General features: G+C 41.1%; 1 protein-coding gene across 4 annotated transcripts in view; it reads right to left on the bottom strand.

The window, feature by feature from the left end:
• DENND1A (DENN domain containing 1A) overlaps window positions 1-24,249 on the bottom strand; it is a 145,886-nt gene that overhangs the window by 23,458 nt on the left and 98,179 nt on the right. For all 4 annotated transcript variants that reach the window (XM_058818155.1, XM_058818153.1, XM_058818156.1 and 1 more), the window contains exons 14-18: window positions 8,070-8,171; window positions 7,469-7,556; window positions 6,896-6,936; window positions 5,926-5,997; window positions 4,802-4,858 (exon numbers count right to left, since the gene is read on the bottom strand). In XM_058818155.1, the coding sequence (XP_058674138.1) occupies window positions 4,802-4,858; window positions 5,926-5,997; window positions 6,896-6,936; window positions 7,469-7,556; window positions 8,070-8,171 (360 nt within the window). The remainder of the gene's footprint in view (window positions 1-4,801; window positions 4,859-5,925; window positions 5,998-6,895; window positions 6,937-7,468; window positions 7,557-8,069; window positions 8,172-24,249) is intronic.

Genomic DNA, 24,249 nt, shown 5'->3' with positions numbered 1-24,249 from the left:
AGCATGGCCAGGAACACTCCTCAGGAAGGGCAAGGTGCACAAAGGAGACACTAGAGGATAATGCTGACTTAACAATTCGGATGTTAGGGGAAAAAACACCAAAGTACAGAAAAGAAAATATCATTAGAATAAAATATTTCATCCATCAGAGCTTGTACATAACCCCTCTCTCCTCCCAGTACCAATGCTGCAAACAGGACATTAAATAAAATGTCTGACTTGCACGCAAAAGCCAGGAAGTGCATGTGGAGAAAAAAACCATAGCTCAGATTTTCTATTTTAGAAATGAACTCAACAGAAGTGCAGGGACAGGGCATTCTGCTTATTGTAAACCAAAATGAACACAGTAATTCCATTAACTTACTGCACAGAATTACCCATAGCAGAACAATTACTGGTGAAAGTGGTAAGGAGAGATGGAACTCAGAACTTAGTTAGCTCTGCATTTCATCTTGGAGTCTGTGTGCACTGAATATGCCTCCAGGAGAGGGTACAACACCAAGGGCTGCCTGGCAGAACACTTTTTGTTTGCTTTGACTTTAGTTCTCATCTCCAGAAGTGAAGTGACCAGCCAGCCCAGGTTAGAGGACTTGGCAAGAACAAGGTATGTAACACAGGTTTTGAAAAAGACAAAGGCCCGCAGACACCAGGAATCAGAGAAGAAGCAAAGAGTTTGAAAGTGAGTTGAGAAACAGTCTGTAACACAGTGGGCCCCGAACCTTACATCTCTGCAACAATGCCAAGGAAATAATGCTGGGTAAATATGGAGAGAAGGCTGCAGAGGCTGGAGCTCTGCAAGGCTGACCTGAGGGTGGCTGCTGCCACCGGCAGGGCTTTGATTCCCCGACCTCTGACACGGCCGCGAGCCCCCGGCTCGCTCAGGTACAATAATGAGCCGTGTAAGCTGATGGCCAATTAGAAATGGTTCCTTTGGACACACACTGACCTAATGTGTTTAGGTCAAATGAAACAAAAAGCTGGATGGACTTTCTAAGGGGCTTTGTCTGCTCCACAGAGAAGCTGAGACCCCTCTTTAGATCCAGCTGGTAGAGCAGTGGTTCCCCAATACGGGCATAAGGATCATGGGGAATTAACAACTTGTTAAGGTCAAACTAGAGAGAAAAACTTTTTTCCCCCGCCCTTCAGCTGCACAATGCCACCTTGTCTTGAAAAGGTACAACAAAGTCCTCCGAATTACTAACAAAGAGCCCCTAAGCAAGACGTTGACAAGAAACCCGAGTGTCTACAAACTCCTACTCCAGCTCCAGCCAGCACTGAGGCCCCAAGGGATCTCCTCAGCCTGGAACTCACACAGCCTATGGCTGCACCGTTCCTTGCAATGAAGCCAAACACAAAACCTATTTACACATTCCTGTGGGGTGGAGCCACACTGCAGGTGCCTGGAGCTGCCCAAGCTGCAGCACTCCCAGGGCCACCCAGCCATGCTGAGCAGGGACTGCTCCCGGCCCTGCAGAGCCTCCCTGGGGCTGCGCCTCCAACCAAGGCTGCACACAGCTGGGAGGCAATGGAGGGCAAAGCACCTTCCCAGGCAAATCCCCAAAGAGCCACAAGAAGGACACAAAAGTTTGGACATGAGGGGAATGGGAGGAGATGAAAGATGGAGAGAGAATAAGTCATTAAGCAAAATCCCCTCAGTTGTGCAACGATCACTGCAAATCCTTGAGCTTTTATTGCTATAGATTGCCCCTACTTCTCTGATGATATAATTGCATATAAAAGATAACATGTTACTAAAGCCTACTTCCACTGTCTTTGGTGCACAGACTTCTAATGAAACCACAATATATATTTTTTTAAAACTGCTTAATAAAAGATAAGAATTAAATTATTTCATTCCTCTCAATTTTTTCAACATCCCCAAAAGGCAAACAAATCATCAATACAGCTTCACTCATCAAAGCAAAATCTGCTTCACAAAAGTTTGTTTTCTATCTTCAATGAAAACACATTGGAGTTAAAAAAACAGTGAAAAACGATCTTATTTTGTAATGGACTGCAAACACTGGCTAGAGAGGAGCAAAACACATTCTGAGTGTCTTGAATGTTGTGCAGGTTGTGTTATAGAGCTCTAAATGAGTTGTTTCTAGAATACCAGGCATTAACTAGAGCCACACAGGGCTCTAGTAACTAAAATAATGTTGAATATATTAATGCCGAGTGCCCAACCATTTATATAAATTGTCTTAGCCAGAGCTTTCAGTAAGTTCCATTCTCCTGACTGAAAGATGAGGACGGTACCATTCATATTCCTCCCTCTTCCTAATTCTATGCAGTTAAGCTTCAAATGAGCCACTAACGGAGGGCCTTGACCACCACAGTGGTGAGATGGAAAAAGGCAGCCTTTGCAAAAAAGAAAAAAAGGGAAATGAAAAAGAAAAAAGAGAAAAAAGAAAGAAAAAAAAGAACTATATTAGATATAAAATAAAGCTACTAGGCTGTATCTATTAACAATTATTTGCTCTCACTCATAAGAATCCTCTGAAAACTATTTCTGTTGCTTTGAAATACTGCACCACAAATGAACAAGGGATGGAAATGGAGCACCATTCAATCTCCACTATCATATTAAAGAAGGACCTTACACACACCACAGTGACCTCTCAACAGGTCAATCCTGCATTTCTCATTTGCAATTCAAACCCAAGACTGGAGCAGACCAAGGGCAAAATGGGCTCTTGATTATATTTAAGAGGTCACCATTGCTATGCAGAGTTGGAAGAAGCAGAACCTCCAGCTTTATTGCATTTTTAAATTATATCTTGTACAGTAGCTGCTCAGATTTGGCAGCAAAAACTGGAAAAGGGATGTTTATATTTGACTTTTCCTTACCAGGGGCCTGCATACTTTCTATATTAATAATGGAAAATAGTATGTTAAAATGCAGTGGATAGTAAGTTCTGTTTAAAAATAACCTTAGGTTACTCTTAGAAGATGAAAGACTAGCATCCCAAATTTGGCAAAAAGTATTTAATGATACCAGAATGTCAGACAGTTGATACTCACACACGCTAGTGAGGAAACAGGATAAATACAACGCTCTTACATAAAAACTGGGGAAGATGCATTAATAGGCCTGTGCATAACAGACCCATAATGAAGCAGCCCTGTATTTAGATTAAAAATGAGGGTAACCAAAGCAATGTTTGCTATTTTTACCACTTTTAACAGAGGAATCCCTAATTTTAGTTACCTTCCTGCCTGCTTTCACATGGAGAAGAGGACGGGACATAGAAAAGGACAGAATAATAAAGGAAGGAGAGGTTGAGCAGTGTGTGTCAACTACTCACAGCTATCTTTTAAGTTCCTGTGAAAGCCTATGTTGAACAATCCTGTTTAAGCATCTCACTTACAGATACACCACATAAAGAAGGTGAACCAAAATTGGGCCATTTAGTTGTAAATGTTATGTGTGTTTTTTAAAGAGTTGCTTGCTGCTTGACAGACTAGGAAGACAACAATAATAATAAAACAAAGCAATGACTGAATGAGGCTTTTCTCAGCCTGGTACCCAAATGTCACACAACAGCACACAATTCTATTATCATTTAAAATGCAGGAAAAAACCTGCTCACATTACACAGCTCCAACAGCTTTAGGAACACACGCAGAAAGGCAGAACGTCATGTCCAGAGGTGAAACACGGGCAATGACATAAAGAAATCCAGGTACAAGAAAACTGCTTCATGTTTCTACTGTTTTCAAATTATACCTACAGTGGTCATATATAATGTAGAGTAATAAAATAACATAAAAGCATCTGAAGGCACTTTATCTTCCCCGAGATTCTGCAGCAATGTCTGGAGGGCTCAGAGAGGGGCCAGCAGCTGGAATGCACACAGGCAAATCCTCCCTTCGTAGCCTGGGGACAGGCTGAGAGCACTTCTGTCTGCCCACGAGCATTTGGAGCCCTAACTTAAGAGGATGGTCTAGAAATTTAGAGAAGACGTTTACAGAGAGAGCACAGATTAAACAAAACCCACCCAAACTCCTATGCAACAAAATGAATACAAATTTCTGAATAAGAAGCTCAGTTCTCTCAGCAGGTCAGCTGCCTGGCTTCCTCCTTCCTCTGAGAGCTCTGAGGCACAGAATAAAGGGAGTCTCTGCCCTAAGCCAGGGCAGTTACCCAGGTTCTCATGAGGTGTGTGCCAGTGTGACAGGAGCTCTGTTTGAAAGGAGCAGCTGGGACTGGATAACGCATCCCCCGAACACAGCGGAGCAGCTGGAATTGTGCTGTTTACAAACACACACATATTTGGGAAACAACAAACAGTTGGAGTGGGTTTTCCTCCAATAATTCCAATTGGCAATTGACATCAACTCTAATAAAATCCTTCCTGTCTGAACTTTGCAGCAGACATTCAAGAAATGCAGAAATCCCCTTCCCAATGACTATTTTTCCTGACTGATAACTGCAAAAATAACAACAAATTGCCATTTGCAAAAAGTTCACTGCCAGAACTGTAGGGAAATGCCCCCAATCCACATGCAGTCCCCTCACACAGTGCCCCAGCATGAAGGACAGGAGCAGGACCACTCCAAGCAGAACACTCAATTTTCTGGCTTTTGTGGGTTTAATCAGAGCTTTCATGTATTTGAAGACAATTTTTTTTTGTCTGTGAATATTTATAAGTGTGAAAAATCCAGGACAGCTGGTAATGCATTTTGAAGTGTGCTAACAGCACTGTATCAAACAGCTTCCTATTGATCACATCATGCTTTCAGTGGCTAAGGATTTCAGACGTGGTGCTTATACATTTTGAATAAGAACTTCAAGTACCTTTTGCTTCAAGCGGTTTTTCACTTCTTTTATTCCCATTTTTGCATGATCTTTTGCCTGCATGAAAAATAATTTAAGTTAAAATTCCCTTCTATTTCCAGCAATGACTAAGTTTGTTTTCAGTTAATAAAAATGGCAATAAAAAAATGTAACAGGACACTGAAAACACATTAAAACAAACAGAAAGCTAAAAAGACTCCAAATAAACAAAAAACACCATCCCATCTTTGTTGTAAAAATTTTGCTTTCCCTGTTTTGAAGTCACAGACATCTTTCATCATTTTGCATTCCACACACTCAGTGTTCCCCAGTAAGTATTTATCTTTGCTATAAACTTCTATTCTTCCGCACTGGCAGTGAGCCTGCAAATTCTCCTCACACTGCTCTGGATGCCAGTCCCATTTAGTAGAGCCAATCTCATCCTACTCCCTTCTCTCAGGCTGGAGGAAGGGAGGAAAAAACCCCAAAGTTTGAATGGTTATCTCAATGCTTTTTGTAACATTATTTCCCAGAACTGAGCATATAAGAAATCCTCACTTGTTTCTGTGCTGTTTGATCTGGCAGAGCGGAGCTGGCAGCCACACACGATAGCACAGCAACACACCAGCTGTTTGTTAACAGCACTGAAAACACTTCAATTTAAAGAATAACTCAGTAAGTTGGGCTCTAAATAAGCAGGTATAAGAAATCTCTAGGGAAAATTAATTGACATTTAGAGAAGATGGAAACAATTTGGAAAATGAGAGGATTCCCTTCTTTCGATGAAGCTGCAAGCAGGGAAAGCTGAGGTAACAATGATTTCCAACAGAGCAATGATGAGATGGTAGAGCTGCCTAGCAGAGAACACAGGCACTATTTCCCAGAAAGAGTTCTGTGTAATAAATGGAATTTATCATTTGTACTTTCAAAAGAAATCACAAGTTCCTATTGTACTTTGCATTTCAATTGAGTTTAAATTTCAAAATGACTTTTTCATTTAAATTTGAAATTTGAATGAATATATATTTTGAGTAATTTTCTGAGTCCAATAAAAATGGATTTAAGTCTTGAGTCTCATTTGAAAGGTCTAAACAGAATTGTAATTAGACTCTTATCTCAGTAGTAAGCCAGTCCTCAATACTTACAAACTTATAGACAGTCTTCATGGCGGGGTTAGCCTTGGTCTTTACTGTGTTTAAAATGGCTCCACTTCCTTTCTGTAATTATAGTAACAAGGGAAGAAATGTTATCAAAGCTCTTTAAAGCAAACAGCCATCTAAAATCCACCATTCTTAACTTAAAATAACAGAGCATTAACTATCCTTATTAGCAGAGCTGAGTATGAAAAGGTCAGATTTAAAGAAAAAGACCCAAGGAAAACGACTCTGAATGTCGCTCTGGTTTTGCCCAGTTCTGTATTCAGCACTTGTCCAAGGGACAATGCAGGTGCCTCCCTTGTCTTACACATCTCACAGCTGTGCCCTGTGCCTCCACTCACCTCATGCTGTCCTGTACACTCCACTAAAATCCTGACCAAGTTTAAGACACAAGTATCCTGAGCAACACTCAATGTCTGAGCCAGAGACTGCCTCAGGACAGTCTGTACGTTCAATTTGAGGAGGGGAGACCTGGTTTTACTTTGCTCTTTTCCCTTCCCTCATCCCACAGTCCTGTTTATCACACATGGTGCCTTTTTCAGATACAAGTAGTTGATAAAGGGATAGTGAGGGAAAATGAAATCTAACTCCAGTCACAAACATTAATTCTAGAGCAGCTGAATCTCATGTGATGAATACAATCAAAGTGATGAGCCAGTGATGCATGCACTGCAATGATCTGTTCACCTGGCTGGTGCTGTACACCCCTGCCACACCCCACCGACTACTGCTGTACAGCACCTTACAGAGAAACCCACAAGGGCAAAATCCAAGCAATTAAACCCTGGCTAACGTTGTATTTCCTACTTTCAGTGCAAAGTAACATTTCCAGAGATGAAATTTGATTATATGCAATCAGATGTAAACAGCTTTAAGATTTACTGTCTCTGTCACTACATGAAAATCTTCAACAGGCCAACCCCAGTTCAGGGTGTCTGGCAGGAGCTCATGTGCTTACCCTCACTGTGGACAGCCACTGGTGGTACAGTTTGTCACTACCTGTGGAGAACCAAACACAAAAACAAATTGTAACCCTCTGCTGAACAGAAAATAAGTTAAAAATGTGAAGTGTTGGCACTTAGTGGCTGTGGAGCGTGGACAGAACAGCACAGCCAGCCTTTTCTTTCAGGAGAAAACATAACATTGATGAGAGATTTACACTCTCCTGTTTTCTCTGTGTTGTCTCAGACATTTGAGAACACAGATGTTTTTAAGTTCACTAAAAGAAATCCGAGGTGGTTCTGGGTAAAGCCAAGATTTGTCCTCCAAGAACTCTTTTGCAAGAACTCTTTTAGTTGTACTTTATTAAAGTGGTAACGCTGAGGTTTTTTAAGACTGAACAAGCATTACTCAGACTACAATACATTATTCAGAGCTCCTGACAGACGAAAGAACAAAAATTTAAGACATTTCAGGCTGCCAGGATCACTAAGCCTGTTATTTACCTAGCAGCAATGACCAATTACATCACAATAACCCACAAATGGTAAACCAACAAAAGTGTCTGAAATTACCTTAAAATATTTCTTACCTGCATATTCTCCCATATTTATCTCCTCTTCAAACACGTCACTGAAGCCCTCCCCAGAGTTCAGCAGATCCAGACGCCCATCAATGAACTGCATCAGCATTAGAAGACAGAAACACATCAACCATCCATCTTTATCCTTTCAGAAAGACTTTATCTTTCATTAGCTGGAATAACCTCAGTGTTTGCATTGGGTAGGGACTCAAAATAGAATGAAAATACCATCCAAACTGACACAGTGTTGCCCACTGCCCTAAGGTGTGTGGCTTTGCTAAAAACCAGCACTCACGTTTGCTACACATACATGTTTTCAGCTGCCCTAAAGCAGCAGTTATATGTAATATGCCTCCTGGACAAAGTGTACAGGAGATATCTTGGGTCTAGGCATGCTCAGGTAAGAAAAATCCTTGAGTTCAGAGACCATTAGTGGGAAAACCCACCCACCTCTCAATATACAGAAAGCCTCAGCACCCCAGTCTGAGAGAAGCCAGCAAGCAGGAACTGAGGTGCTGCACTACAGGATCAAGGGACACAGAAAGAGGCCCCCAGCCCCCACCTGAACTGTTACAGAATCTGCTTCCCCATGGATCACTGGAGGCAGTACCTGCTTGAAGAGCTGGAGCTGGATGGCATTCTGCAGGAACTGCCTCATCACAGACGAACGGTGGGACACGAACGCTTCCTCGCAGAAAGTGATGGGTTCACCCTGGAGAGTTCAGAGCATTAAACACTCTAAGAGCCTTGACCGAGTCCCTGTGAATCCACTGCCTGCACCTGGCCTTCTTCCCTTCCAAAATAAACAGGTAAGGAACACAGACCTTACCTAGCATTGAGTAAACTGCGCTTTATTTGCAGGTCCCAACCACAGGATGGAAAAACACGCTGGAAAATTGCAGATCATCAAAATAAACCAGAGTGGCTTTACACACATTTCGCTAAAGCTGAAGAACTTTCATCATTCAAAAAGCTAACATTACTTACTCTCCCCAAAATATGACACAGAGTCATGTGAATTCCTTATACTCTGCTTGTTTGCCTCAGCAGAGCCAGCACAAACGGGTCAGGAACGTCCACTCTGTTCTTTCCACACCTCTGAAAAACTCATATTGGAGGAGTGGAATTCCCCTTTTCCCCAGTCTTGTCAGCAAAAGACAGGAATTGTTTTGCAGTTCTACTTTTATCTTATTTTAATGAGTTATGGTAATGCTGAAGTCTGCTGCGTATCTGCTGTAAGGGCACCAGTTTCTTCCACACATCTACAAATACACAACAGAGGAAGCAAATATATTTACTGAATTAAAAAAAAATAACAAAGAAGGACTAAATTGTACTGATGTATAATTATTATGGATGCTCATACTAAGCCACATATATGCTTATGGATGCTCATATTAACTCAAAATATATTTGGACTCTTCATCTGTTGAGTATTCAAAATTAACATTAGACAGCAAAGAGTCTTAAAGCATTCCCTTTTAAAAGGATGATATAATTCTATTTCTGAAAGCTTTAAATTAGTAATCTCATATTTACCACTGGCTGTGTAAAATCAACAGGGCAGCTAAAATGACTGAGGAAAGGATTAATTGCAAGTGTCTGTTTAAGCACAGGATGAGTATTCCTGACAGGGGGAAGAAGTTACTTTCTTAGGAGAGTTTCTGTCACACCCCTTGCTTGAACCAGTGAATTTCCATGGATTTGGAAGAAAAAGCAGGTTTCTTACGTGATAGTTACAGTTTTAGGGCAATTTATTTTAAAAATAATAACCTGGTTTTGATTTACTCTCTTCACAGGGAAAACCAAAATCACTACATACTTTCCAGGTAAGAAGTGTGAGTGTGAGCATGAAAAAACTACTTTTTTCTTCTTTGCTGAGGCTTTTCTCTCATCAGAATAAAGAATTCTAAGACACTTGATTATAAAATAAACAAAGAGAAAATGTTTGGAAGAGCAGGTCTGGCTGGTGTGTGCATGTATATTAGACACTGGTGCCAGTCTCCAGGACACACATGACGAAGTTCTGGCTCCAAAGCCAAGGTGTGCACAGTCTGAAAGGTTTTACTGCATTTAAATGACTGTCATCTACTTGACCAGTGTGAAAAAGGCTTTCCCATTAACTTCAGATACTGGAATGTAACAAAGGATCCCTGAAAAATATTTTATCCATGTCAGAGAAATCTGAGTGCAAAGAGCTGGGAGGAATGGGTAAAGAGAAATGCAGATTAGTTCACTAGCACAGATGTTCACCTAAGGAAGGTTTAGCTTTTGTTTAACCCTCACTTAAAAAACCCTTGAAAGGAAACAAGCAGCCCTCCCTATCACCTACAAGAAAGCCAGATTGCCCCCCTGGCCAGAGCAGAGCGTGGACAGCGTGGGATGAGCTCGGCCCCGCGCAGGGGAGGCGGCTGTGCCCTGCTGCACCTCCAGCAGCTCCTGCGCCCCCAGCAACACACACCCTGCAGCTGGGGCACCAGCAGTGCCTGCACACTTCCTTCCCAAAGTACTAATGATTGAGTTTGTTCATTAGCTTGATTAGACCTTTTGACTTCTTAAGAGACATTTCAGGCTCAACGGCTGCTGGATGACAGAAAAAAACTTTAATCATGGAGGTCAAGCGTGAGCTTTGCAGCTCAGAATGCATTAGTGCCTTCCACCCTCGCTGACCTCCCTGAGGTACATACACCGTTCCACCCCCAGCCACAGCTTCAGGACAAAAAGACAAGCTGGACAATAAGACCATTTTCCTGACAGACCTGGTTAACTGTAAATTATAAAGCTAATCAGCTCTGCTTTTACTGACAAATGACATTATACACGGGGGGACACCCACAGAACTGCAGCTCTGGTGTGAAATGAATGGTCTTGTTTGCATGTGAAACAAGTAAAATAACTTGTGCTGAAAAACTCAGCAACTCCTAAACTCGCTGGTTCCAACAATTAAAATTTAGGCCATGATTCATCAACACCTTAAATATCCATTAATATCCTTTTCAACTGTAAATGCCTAACAGAGGCTGAAGTATTGCACTGCAAAGGCTCTAAATGTGTGCACAACATGACTCGATGAGGAATCCGACTTGATCTGTAATGTTACAGATAATTCACATCTATTTCAAGATTGAACCACAGAATTCTTTTTATTACAAAAATGTACATATTTAATCTGCAATCTTAACACAACAGAAAAAACTTTAAAATATAGGATTAAGATTCCCAGATGCACTGAAAAAATAGGTGCCTTTTCTTTATGTCTTTGCAAACCTCCTTTATATGACTATTTCATATTCATCTGGCATAATGAAGTTCATCAGGGCAGTGCTGCATCTCATGACCCCTGAAAAAGCTGAAAAGTTTCAGCCCACATCTGATCTGCTGCCAGACATATTTTTATATTGGAATTCTGTTACATTCTAAAATAATGCTTAAAACTACTTAAGGCAGCAACTGGAAAATAAAAGGAGTCTAGGACTTATTTCAGACTGCTCTAGAGTTTCAGGAAACCTGCTGTTTTATATTATGAAGTCATAATACAAATTAAAAGATAAAGCCCAATTTTGTTTAGTTACACTGTAAAAAATTTCATCACAATCCCTCATATTTTAAGGAAATCACTTTTCCTCAGCTCACTGATTACGGCAGGAACTTTCAGAGTGAGTATAAAGGACTAAACTTCATTACAACAGCACAGAGCTGCTCTGCACACACACAGCCCCACTACAACAGCACAGAGCTGCTCTGCACACACACAGCCCCACTACAACTGCACAGAGCTGCTCTGCACACACACAGCCCCACTACAACTGCACAGAGCTGCTCTGCACACACACAGCCCCACTACAACAGCACAGAGCTGCTCTGCACACACACAGCCCCACTACAACAGCACAGAGCTGCTCTGCACAGCAGCACACACTGCAACACCAGGGCTCAAGGCACACACAGAGATGCCCACTGACAGGAGACAAGCTGTAATTTCCAGTGCCACTGCAGCACCCCCAGGACACAGCAAAGCAAGGGCATGCAAGCAGTCGTGTATCACCTGATGCTGCAAATAACCACATCCTGTACTGACAATGGTTGTGCTGCAAATGGCAAAGTAAAGCCAGTAGGGATACTCTAGGAGTCATCAGCCTTAATTCCACCCAGAATGATAAAGCAAGGCAGGAGAATCATCTGGATATATATGTGTCTATGTCAAGCACAGCAGCAACCAAAGGCAAGGCACTGCCCTGCAGACCTTTCCAGAACTGTGATGGCAATGTCAGGGAAAGATTAGCTCATCACAGCTGAAGAAGGATCATCAGCCAGCCAGCGGGATTCCATAAAGAAAACCTGAAATTGGTGACTGACACCTGAGAGGACATTAGCTCATTCAGCTTGCAATTGCACTGACAAATAACCTCCCGTAACCAGTCCATACATCCAGCACAAGAGAGCTCTTTGCATCCACCTCAGTCATAACGGGATCCAGAAAGCAGAGATCAAACTCTCTGCATTAAATGAACGATACCAGAGCTTTATTAGCATCTCAGGATGCAGCTCAGGAACAAAGAAATCACGTGGTCAGAGATTTGACCACATGCCTTCTAAAGAAAAGTACATTCAGGCTCTTTTTGATAGGAGACTACCAGTTCTGATAAATTATTATTGCCAAGTGCAATCTTGAAAAGCATTTGAAAGCCACGTATTACAAATGCAGACTGCACTGCCCAAACAGTGCAGCCTCACGTAAGAGCTCAGCTCCATCACCAGCCCAATTTCAGACTGTTTCGGTTCCCTACTACAGAATACAGCCTCTGGTAGAGACACAGCAAGAGGGCACAAAATCAACTTCAAATAAAAGATGAAACTGTCAAAAATGTGTAACTAGAGAAAACTTCCATGGCAGAGCAATGGTTTTGCTTCTTCTTTCAAACTCAGTTAGTTCATCAGGATACCTGACATTTTCCTGTTAGACCAAGTAAAATGACACACACTCATACCCACAACTAATGAAAGTACATGACTGTAATGGAGGCAGCCAGCTTTCCAAGTGTTCATATGGCTAATTCCAGCCATTGCCTGCCCTGATTTCATCACCTACAGCAGCCAAACACTTCCTGTCCCTATGCAACTGCTACAGCTTCCTAGATGGAACTCAAGCAACAAGCCTAGCACATGAAGTGCAAGGAAGCCAGCAAGAAAGCTTTTAGGGCTTGGCGGAAAAAGAAAGGAAAAAAAAAAAAAAAAACTCACCATTTCACAGATCAAGAATAGAGGCATGAAAATAATAAGTAACTTGTACACGGTCACAAAAGTCTCTGGCAGAGCCAGGGAAAAGAACCGAAATTTCTTTAATCCCTGCTCAGTCCCTTAAATACAAGGCTATTCTTCCTCTTCCTACTTGATATTGTGTCAATGCAGGAGTGTAGGTGTTGAAAGACTAACAAAAGGAAAGTAATAGTATGGTATTATGAGCTGAGAAACCTAATCTTTATCAGATACAGCAAATCTCTATGATGCTGCCTGCACTGGGAACTCTCTCTTTGTCCTGAATATGCTTTAAATTACTGGTATAATGTGTACTGGATATTGTTCCACTCTTATATTTATTCCACAAAAACCCCTGTGGCCTGCATGCGATTTTATCATTAGCTGGCAAGGTAATTTCAGGGCCTGGTTCTGCAATCATTCCATGAGCAATGCTGCCATTGAAGCTGGGATGTTCGGCATGCAAAGCAGCTGCCAATTCAGGGTCCCTGCAATGAAAAGGCCTTTTTCTATTTTAACTATTGTGGAATATTAGTGACAATACAGAGGAGGAGAAAAATTGCAGTGCAATTCTTTAAATGAGTTATTTTATACTATGACAAAATATAAAAGCGTGCTTGGAAAAACAATCTACACAAAGTATTGCCTATCGGATAAACCACGAGCTATTTTTGCTTCACCTATTAAAACTCAATACAAACTCAGAATACAAAGTACTTGGTAAAATAGGAAAAAAAAATCTCTGTAGAAATAACAAATCATTGACTGAGATTTACAAATTACCAACATGCCTCAAGACCACAAATGTTAATATTTTGCTTCCTTTGATTTCTTAGATATATGTAAAAAGTCCAAACTCATCCAAATCAACGAGGTTTCCAGAAAAATATGTTGAAAATATGTCTTTGTGCACAATGTAAATGACTCCTTTGTCTCAAGATCTCCAAAACCATATTCAATAAACAGATATTTTGAAGAGCAGGGCATTTTACTATAAGATTTAGATGCTGATATAGATGCAGAAGGAGAACAAACTGTTTTTAACTTCACTAAAGCAATTTGAGAGAAGCCTTAGTCATAAAGAGAAGTCATGAAATCCCAGTCTCTTAGCTAAGTAACAAACCTCCTGACTCTATAAACAAAATGGATCTAATGGAATGAAACTTTAATTTTGCACTGAGTCAGACACACCCAATCCCTGGTAGATCCACTGACGTACATGACGTAAGAACACGGCCTGCAGTGCCCCCTCCTTCACAGAGTAACTGGCAAAGGAAATGCCACAGCAGAACTCACTGAGGGAGGATCTGTCCCTCGTGTAAGGCCACTTGACAACTCAGTGAGGAAGCCTCAACTACTGCCATGGAAAAACACAGCCAGAAAAGGCTCACCTTAGAGCAGATCCTGTCCCCTGAGAGAGGTTACCAGGGGCCCTGGATTAGGAACACTGGAAAAAGGTTCCATTCCCTCATACAGGGAGAGGGATTCCCTCATACAAATGAGAACTTTTCACTCTCTTTTTACCATTTTCTCACCCATTGTCAGAAAGAGGCACAGATTTTACCTCATGAGCAGGCAAGACACAGAAAACACCACATCAGTATAATCATCAAAGCTGCTGATCGTCTACCGCTTTCATCAGAGCTCCTTGGTCACTAGAAGACCCATCTCACAAAAGGCTCAGGATCCAAGCCTTAATGATATTAAAAAGTATCATTTTTATAGGTTAGATTTCATTTTCCCAGGCTCTCCTGTACAACATCTCACAGCTTGCAGTTCTTATTTAAAGACTTTAAAAAGTAAGAAACTACAATTAAAAAAAAGAAACCTCGCCTCTGAGAGCCTGGAAATGCTGAGTCTTCCATGGAGTTAGTGCCAGATCTGTAATCTGCCTCAGTCCCTCAGTTCCACCATGGTACACTCATAAACAGCAAGTTGCATCCAGTGTGAGGACAAAAAAGGAAGCAGACTTTTCCTTTCTCTGCTCTCTGCACATGTTTTGCTCTGTCCATGAACTGTCCTGCATTCCTGCAAACCCACAGGACACCACAACCTGCAGCAAGTGCAATCACGTCCCGTGAGGCCACAGGGCTCCTCCTCCCAACTCCCATCCTATGGCAACACATTCCTGACATGGAAACCGTGCAAAATTCCAACTCCTTTGTGAGGGGGAAAGCATCATCTAATTAGAGCCCATGTGCAGGGAAGCATCTGGCTGGGAGCAGTGGTGCGGCGGCTCCCGGAGCTGTCGTGGAGACCGGGCAGGAGCGCCCGGAGCTGCCCGGGGCACGGGGCCAGCAGCACGGCTGTGGGCTCTGACAGGCAGCAGATGGGCAGGGACCGCCGGGCTCTGCTCCCCTCCAGACCCACACGCCCTCAGAGATCAGCCAGAGCTTGTACAAGTCCTCCTCATCTGCCCTGGAACTCTGGCTTCCACCAAGGAAACAGAACTGAACGTGCCAACGTTTCCACCAGAAGAGTCTGCATGCAGTGCCTCCATCCCATTTATGTAACGGTGATGCGAAGCTGCAACAACTGACAAAACATGATGCAAATATTTTAAAAATAATTCATTTCGATGCTTTATTTTGGCATTCACTTACAACTGCATTCTTGGAAAAACGCATAGGAATTTCTGTGATTCATGCAGTGCATGATTCCATCTTGGCTGGGGAAGTTTGATGCTGTTATAATTATTAATAAAGTAAAACAAATGTTACCCTACACATGCAAAAGAATTTTTAATAACAATAAAAGAATTGTTAATAATGATGTCTCTCATTGTGACCTCACAGCTTGGAGACCCTATTTTCTGTTAATAATTTTCAGTTACGTGAATACATATTTTTTGTTCCAAATTCCTTTTTCAACTCAAGGGCTTCCCTTCACATTAGCTCAGCAGCCTGCTAAGAGTATCTTCAAGGGAAAGAGAGTTGACTATAATCCATGAAAACTCATCACTTTGACTGGAAAGCCCATTCATTCACACAGGCACTGCCCATGCCTTGCAGGAGGCACATCATCTTCTACACATTTTAGAAGATGAATTTTCCAGGAAAACATTTTTTTCTTGCCTCAACTCCCTCAGAAACATGCCCAGCTCGTGAGTGCAGCTGCCTGCAGCCCTGGAGAATCCTGCAGCCCAATATTCATATTCCACAAGGCAGAGTATTCCAGGCAACTAACCCAAAGCCAATTCTTGCCAGTGCCAGAGAGAAGCTGCACCATGGCTGTTGGGAATGCTCACAGCAGGCACTGCCTGCAGAAGCTTCAGGAATGCTGGCTGCTGAGGAAAGAGTTCCTGAGGAACAGCCAAGGCTGACTGTGGACACGGGTACAACACTGGCACCCAAACACACACACAAAACCTTCCAAAGCTGCCTCAGCAGCACCGCTAATAACCAACAACGTTCAGCGGTCTAAATTTCCCCCAGTCTCCACTAGGTATTGACCAGGAATTGCTATGGCTCAGAATCACCCTGAACACTTCATTAGCACAGTTACTGCCTGCTCCATTGATCACTACAAGTGTATTTTTCCATGTTTCTATTTTAGCAGTACTAAATTACATTGCTTCAAACACAGAAGTTGCTCATCACCTAACGGTGCTCTTAGTCCGGCTATTGCTGTGTTTGACATGTAGCGGCAATTTCAGCTCATTTTTTAGGATGCAGCAAAACACTCAGAAACTTGTAAAAACATTTTCGTCATATACAAACTGCTTCCCTCCCAAATCACATCCAACTTGATTAGGCATTAAATTTGCAACTGCCTATCCTTCCAGCCTCTATAAATACTGGCAAAGGTTCAAAGCAGTTCTGCTGGTGCTAAAGAGTTAAAGCGTGGTGCTGTGGTCACTGTAAATAAGCAGTTTTGGGTAAGCAATATTGCTGTCAGACACACAACGCTTTGCAGGTGTGGGCAATAATTAAAGGTTTCAGCACATCTACCTGGGTGAAGTATTTTTTACCTCCTATTCTGAGGAGGAAGCCCTCTCTGTGGAGAGCAGAAGAGCTCATTAATGAGGCTAATTAGGTGTAAAGGGGGTAGAGTCTGGCATCAGCTGCAGCTTATAGAAGCTAATCATTAAGCTCTGTAATCTCTACCCCAGAACAGCAGATGATCATGTTCCTAGGTGACTGATGTTGCTAAGAAAATTTCCAGCACCTGAGTACCTGACCAAATACTTTTTGGTGAGACCAAAAATTCCCTTAACCCTCTATGTGCCAGACAGCACAGTTGATATCATGTCTTCACTCATCAATTTTCTAACAATGAATATCCAATGAGATTCAGACTTGGCATGAGGCCTTTAATGCGATATATTTCAGAATTAAAAAAAACCAAAAAAATCAATGCCATCGACAACTTCTGGAAAGGAAGGGCACAAAATAAAGGCTGACAGAGCAACACGTAAGAATAACAAAGATGCAATTGTAATTATTCAAGCAATAATGCTTGAAAAAGAGTGACCACATATAATCTCCTGAAGGTGAGTTCTCTGTGTAATTTCTTTGCATAGAGTACTGAGGGTAGTTACAATACCACAGGGATGAATGCCTTGTTCATAAATATGTTAAATAAAGATTTCATTGTACTAACCTAATTTGAAATGAGAAAAAGGACACAATTTCCATGCAGAGAGAATACATGTAAGCAGAGCTCAATCTAGAACTTGCTTCATAAAATGAATTGCAAAACCAGCATAATATTGCAGCACCTCAACATGAATTTTTGAGTTCATCAGGCAGAACAGACCCTTTACTGGCAACCTGCTACTGATACCTTTTTTCCTCCAACTAAGCAGCAGATTTGATTAAAAGTTTTGTAATATTCAATTCCATCTCAATGAGAAATAGAGTATTTGTTATGTCCATGTTATCTGTGGATCTGGAGATGCACAGAATAAATAATGTAAGTTGCTCAGAAGTGCCATTGGCTCTCGTTACCATCAGGATACGGATAAACCACACTGGCAATCTGAGTTCTCTGAGCATCAACAGAAAAAATATCTCCAACGATAACTAGCACCCTGTCTGCCAATACAGATGTCAGATGAATGAATTGGGTGATAAAATTGCTTTGTAGCCAGCATCCCATTATATTTAATAATTCTGCAGATATACTGTAAGGATCAAATCCCATTAGGCAATAGAGGTTTTTACAAATATTCTGAGCTAAGCACCTTGCCCAGTAGTGAACATCTGTGCTTCAGCTTCCCTGCTCTAGAACAACACCCAAGGAGTTTTTGGACAGGTCCAGAAGCACTTGGTGAAGGGGGTGTTTGCATATCAAACAAATCTGAACCAAGGCTTCTCCCAAGTATCTCTCCAATTTGCCCCAAACCAAGACGAGCTTCCTCAGTATCACTTGCTAAGTGCTTGGCAGGATTACTGCCTATCCTACATCGAACACCACTTGTTTCTTTTAAACCTTTGCTGTTACAAACCCCACTCCACTGCCGGAGGTTTCTTGCACTGGAAGAAACAATGAGGAGTCTCTCCTCATCTTCCTTCTTCAAACTGTCAGTGAGAGCCTTCCCAATAAATAATGCTACAAAATCGACTGACAGTATCCCTGGTATTCATACAAGCAGACTGGACATCCTATGGGGAAAACGTGCAGTGATGTCTGTAAGCAAGAGGTAAGTGTGGTCAGCCGAGGGGTAAGTACGTACAAGTGTCTGAATTAACCAGAGGGAAGGGCAAACCAGAACTACATTGCATTTTCATCAACAGTAACAACCTCTGTTTCCCTGAAGTCTAACTCCCACCATGATCAGATATGTGACAAAGCTGGTCTGCAGAGACAGCAAACTGTCCAGAGGACTGATTCCAAGATGTGGCACTATTTCTGTGCTGCTTTCCAATTCCTGAGACATGCTCCACTGTTCCTTAGCCATGCACACCCTTCATTTCAGTAATTAGCTGTCAGCACGGCCCGACAGCAACTTGGTATTGTCTGCTCAAATTGTATTAATGAAAACGCAATCCACTAAATGTCCTGGATGCACATCTGTAATTGTGTTACATGGAGAGGCTGGGGATGGGGGCAAACTGCAGCTTCTAAACAGGGCACTGTGATCAAGCACATTAATCTGTTATTTCTTAGGGATTTGACAACCAATTAATACTGCAGGGCTTCCTATACAGCAATAAGAACCAGTGATCCAAGATCCAACAGTATAAGCTGTGCCTACCATTTGTGAACACAACATCCTTAAAGGCAGAGGCACAGGAACTACAGGTTGCACCATCGCAAAAGCCCTTTTTGTATTTAAAGATTCAAGCATCTGTATGTTGAAACCTAAATGTAGAACACTCAGTGTATACACCACACCAAGGAAAATCAAATAAACCCCAAGACCCTTATCAAACATGTAAGTTTTTGATGATCTTGAAGAATACAAAATTAAGTTGATAAGCCCCTGTAAACTGATCTCTGTCAGTCAAGACATTGCACCATTTTCTGTTTCATGTTCCCCATCACCAAAGACTTTTCCAAAGAACAGGGCTTGGACAAGATTAAAAAAAAAATCAAGAAAAACACATAATAAAGATATCCTGTGGGTATAATAATCTTCGGAAAACTTTCATGTCAGTTCTGACTGCAAAATTGCTATTAACATTTAATTAAAATTGAGCCCAATAAGCTATGACAAGATAATGGCTGGAAACATGGCTTTAGGGCAGAGTGAGGATATCTCGAACTCCGGCTGGATGTGATGCTTTATTTTTGGTTACATTTGGCAACTATTGAGATTTCTGAAACACAGCGTAATTATAATGATCTACAGAAATTCACAGAAGAGAGAAGAACAGCACTGCATTTCAGCTACCTCAGAGATTTTTAGGACTCCAATACCACCTAACCCTTAATTTCATTCATGTGCACACCCACACCGAAGAACACTCTTTTTCAACTAAAAAGCTCCTGCAAGCCCCTCCTAAACAATTTAATATTTTGTTACTTATCCATAAAAAAACCTATTAATTTCCTCTCAGAGACAGGAATTCTTTTTATATCATTTACCTCCATAGTTTAAGGCAACAATCCCACAGACCTGAAGCAGAAACTGTCGAGAGCTTTGGGAATGACCCTGACTCAGGGAAATCAATTGTCCTTTACTGGAGACAGCTTCACTGCTCACCCTGAAAACTCATTGTAAGAGAGCTGAACTGCAATTCATTGAACATGTAAAGGAGGTCCCGTGAGTGAGTGACATTTGGAAGACAACACACAGTCCAACGTTAGCTTAAATCCCCAAATGAGGGGGCACATATGGATGTTCTTAAATCAAGCAGTCCTCCCTACGCCACCGCTCCAGAACAAAACGTGTTTAGAGTTCAAGAGATACATTTGGGGAAAATATTGGCATACTTGTTACAACCAAAAAAGTTCCTTTAAGCATGAACTCCTTTGGTTAGCCTCAATTTCAGTAACAAATAATTTACAAGCCCTCTCCCTTTGTGTAAATGCTGTTAGTTCCAAGTACTCCTGTGACCAAGTGCAAACAGCAGAGCCAAGCAGCACCATCCCTGTCCCTCAGCACAGCCTGGACCTCCTCTGGTTTTATGGCCAGCTACACAGCAACCATTCAACACGCCTCCAGTTGTAGGCAGGAAATCCAGGTAAGCAACAGCATTCCCATTCCTGACTGCTTTCAAGTAAAATATTCTCATGTTTAATAAGAAAGCAATTTTAGATAGAGATATTTTTTATTTTTTATATATTCTTGAGACTATGTTGGGAATATGTAATAAATCATTGGTTGCCAAATGGGGGCATGAGCTTTATCCATACAAGTACAGACAGATCCTAAGGAAAGACAAACTAATCACACATATAATCCTCACAAATTGCTTTCATTTTCACCATTAATCCTCTCTAAGAAAAAATGTTCTGGACATACAGACTTTAACTACTGCTTGGAGAGCTTCACCTAAATAATTCTTTCACATATTTTTCTTTTCACTGAGCACCAGAAATAAGCAAAGTACATATATAATCTACAGCTTTTAAAAGGCACTCAAAACAAACTCTTGGCACCTTCATTTCCACGGTACTTTCAAGAATCCTGTATTAGCTGCTAGCTCTGAGTAACACTTGATTCCAAATTAATGTAATACATCAAAATAATGTAATGTCGATAACAACTTCAACACTTTAGGAATCAACAACATGTATTTATGATATACACTGAACAGGCAAACAGTTACATGAGCTCCATTATAAAATTTCTTATTATATAAATCACTAAGCTAAATACCGCATCAGGAATTATTCAAAAGACAGCTATACTTGGACACAAGAGTAACCTTTAAGGAGTTAAAATGTCCTCCACTACAAGTCAAGTTGAAACTTATTTAATTAGGTTCTGTATTTGAAAAAATGAAATAAATTCTTTCATTAACTAAACCAAACTCCCTTAAAGGCAACAATATGTTCCCTCTCTGTCAGGACAGAGCGCAATGAAATCTTTATTTTAATTGGGGTTAGCTAAGGGGCCATTTGGCTTCAGATGCTTTGTTTATCAGCCCTAAGCTTTACAGCTTAGCCAGGACTTGAAATATTTTACTACAGAATGATTTCATTTAAAAAAAAAAATTAGAAAAAATTATCTATAGATATACTCTTCCAAGGAGTATTTTCTAGAGATAATTTTAAATGTGCATTTTGAAAGCTGAAGTCCAAGTGCAAGGTACCTTAAAGCAGCCCCTGATTTCCCTGAGCACTCCTGGGTGTGGATGTGCTGTGCACTGCCTGTCCCACGGCTTCTGCACCGGGCTCGCAGCAGAGGCACCGCGAGGCTGAGCCAGGCCCTGACTGCCCTGACCAAGCCAACAAAACACTCCCTGTGGGGAGCATCCTCTCAACTTTCATACAGAAGCCTTCGATCTGAAAAACTTAGTTGATCACTTCAATTTTAAGACAAAGCAAATTAATTCTTAGTTGATAGATGATACCTTTTCCGTGTAATAAACTGATTTACAGATCTCAGGCATCTCCAGTAATACAGTTACTGAAAATCCCATGGAAACAGCTATCAAAGGAAAGGACAGTGAACAGAACTCTGCAAAATCACAGCCCCAGTTCGCTCCAAAGTGCAGCCAAAATTTTTTAAATAATCCAGAAAAATGTCCTGTGTTATTGTGAAGATCAAGCTTAGGATGGATTTTGGACTTACTCCTTATTAAAATTCCAAGCACTAGAAGTGTTCCTAAAACCGAAATGAAATTTAAAAAAGAAGAAATAAAGAAAATTCCAAGCCTAATTTCCACAAATGAAATACATCTAATGATATTTTCATACTATTTTCCCCTGGATCGCTGAAATGTGATGAGTCAGATTCCTTTTTTTCCCCCTTCAGAATTACAAACCTGATATAATTTGTAATTGTCTTCTGGAGGCCACTGGTGTTATGTTGCTGACAGTTTTATACATATCACATAACATAGCACACCACATACATTATTTTAGTAAAAAACTATGTCAACAGTACGTTATTAATTCCAGTTCAAGAATTCTATTATATTTTAAAACCAAAACTTGAGTCTTTGTTTTGTCATCAGAAACAAAAGCATTGCTACTGACTCTGGAAGAATAAAGTTTATTCAAACTAAACACTGAGATTTGTGCTTCACCTTTATGCTACCTGAAGAAAATATAGCAATTCTAACTTAAAAGTATTACTCATGTATATTTTTAAATTTCTTCTCTAGACAGCTTTGTGCATACCTGCTCTGTACTGTTTTCTCATGAGAACTATAATAAATGAGCTGCTTCTGCAACTTCACAGCAGGTATTTTGATTTGAGAGTAATCACAGTTTTCTCTACAATCTTTATACAATTCATGTCCTGATCATCCAACAAATAAGTAAAAGATTCAAATTGACATCAATATGTATACCTTTCTCTAACAGTGTAAACTAATTGTGTATCTCTAAATGAGAAAAATGTTTATTAAAAAAAAAAAACCTAGTGAATATACCAACTATTGAGTTCAAAGCAAAGACACCACATGTGTCTAAATAAATATCAAGGAAGTGTCAGAGGTAAATGAGGAGAGACCAGGTGAAATGTGTGTGATGTGTTAATTGTATTCAAAAAAATAATAGAGCAAGACAGAGAAGCTGAACTTCCAATTATCATAATGGTAGCTACTTCACAACACATTTTCAAACTTGAAAGAGATATTTTATACCATAGGAATTCTGAGCAGAATACCTCCAGCTGTGCTCTGCATAAATCTTGCACGCTGTACATACACAGTTTATTTAAACACCAAGTAAAGTTATGACTTACAAAATGCATATTTCAGTCACAATAGAATATCTGTCATTGCCAGAGCTGCTACTCACTGAATGAAAGTCTCAGAAAACAATGAATTAAATTAGAAAAAGATAAGAAAGGACAGAATGTTTTCATTTGATGTTTTACCAGACTGCAGTAGCGTGTGTTTTAAAGAACAATGTACTTATCAGCCCTCTGCAGAGTTTACATTTTTCTGTTCCCCAAAATAGAATAAGGAAGAAAAAAAAGTGGTCCTCAATGTGAGACTAAGTTTTGCCTATACAGCATTTTGGCCACGAGCCAGAATTTGTCTGTCACTAATGCCTTCCCAGAGCAGAATCAACGCTCCATGTGAAGAGCAGTTGCCCATCTCTCTGAGGGCATGCAAGAGCCAAAGCAGAAAGGGGCCTTGGTCCCCTCAGTGTTTCCCAGGGCACACACGAGGTTCCCTGAGCCCCAGGGCAGTGTCAGAATCTCCCACACTCCACTGTCAGCCCTGGCTCAGGAGCAAATGGCTCCTTCTGCCTCCAGCCCCACTGCATTCCAGGTGTCACTGTATGAGCTCTCACCCAGCTATGCAAATGCTTACAACTAAAGGGATTTATTGCCTCCCTTGGTACCACACCAGGACAAAGTGCACACTCCCATTCATACACAATATACACTGTGAAAGCCCAGAGTGGCGTGGCTTCTCTATTTTGTTTCTAACCCAATTAAATATTTTATTTTTTATCATAATTTCATCAACTTTATCTGCCACTGAAGGCTACTTCACAAATCCAAATACCAAAATCTTTTCCACCATCATCTGTACAGCTGCTCACACTGCTGAGAATGTTCACTCCTTGCCACCTGCCTAAAAGGTCCTTGGGGTGGGCTTTTTCATGGGTTTGTGTGTGTTGGTGGTTTTTTCCCCCTAATACCAGATACAACACTCATTTAAAAAAACACAGAGTCACTGAGTGCCTCACACAGAAGCTGAATTCAAGGGTGATGTTATTTTCTGCTTGGTGTTTGTTTACGTGCCTCCTTGCTCCCCTCCAAGTCCCCTGCGCTTTATTAGTTCAGGAAATATCTCCAAGTTCTCCTGCACGGAGGCATTTGCACGAGGCTGTGCACTCACAATTAGAACTGAAGTATCAGGAGACAACACAGTGAAAACACAGGCAACAGCCAGCCTAAAACAAACAACCAAAGGCTTGAAACAAATTGAGAAGAAGCAAAAACAAGTGCATCAAAT

This window comes from Ammospiza caudacuta, chromosome 21 (assembly GCF_027887145.1).
Source record: "Ammospiza caudacuta isolate bAmmCau1 chromosome 21, bAmmCau1.pri, whole genome shotgun sequence".
Taxonomy (NCBI): domain Eukaryota; kingdom Metazoa; phylum Chordata; class Aves; order Passeriformes; family Passerellidae; genus Ammospiza; species Ammospiza caudacuta.
Note: the sequence above shows the minus strand (reverse complement) of the source record. Positions and strands in the feature narration are given on the sequence as shown.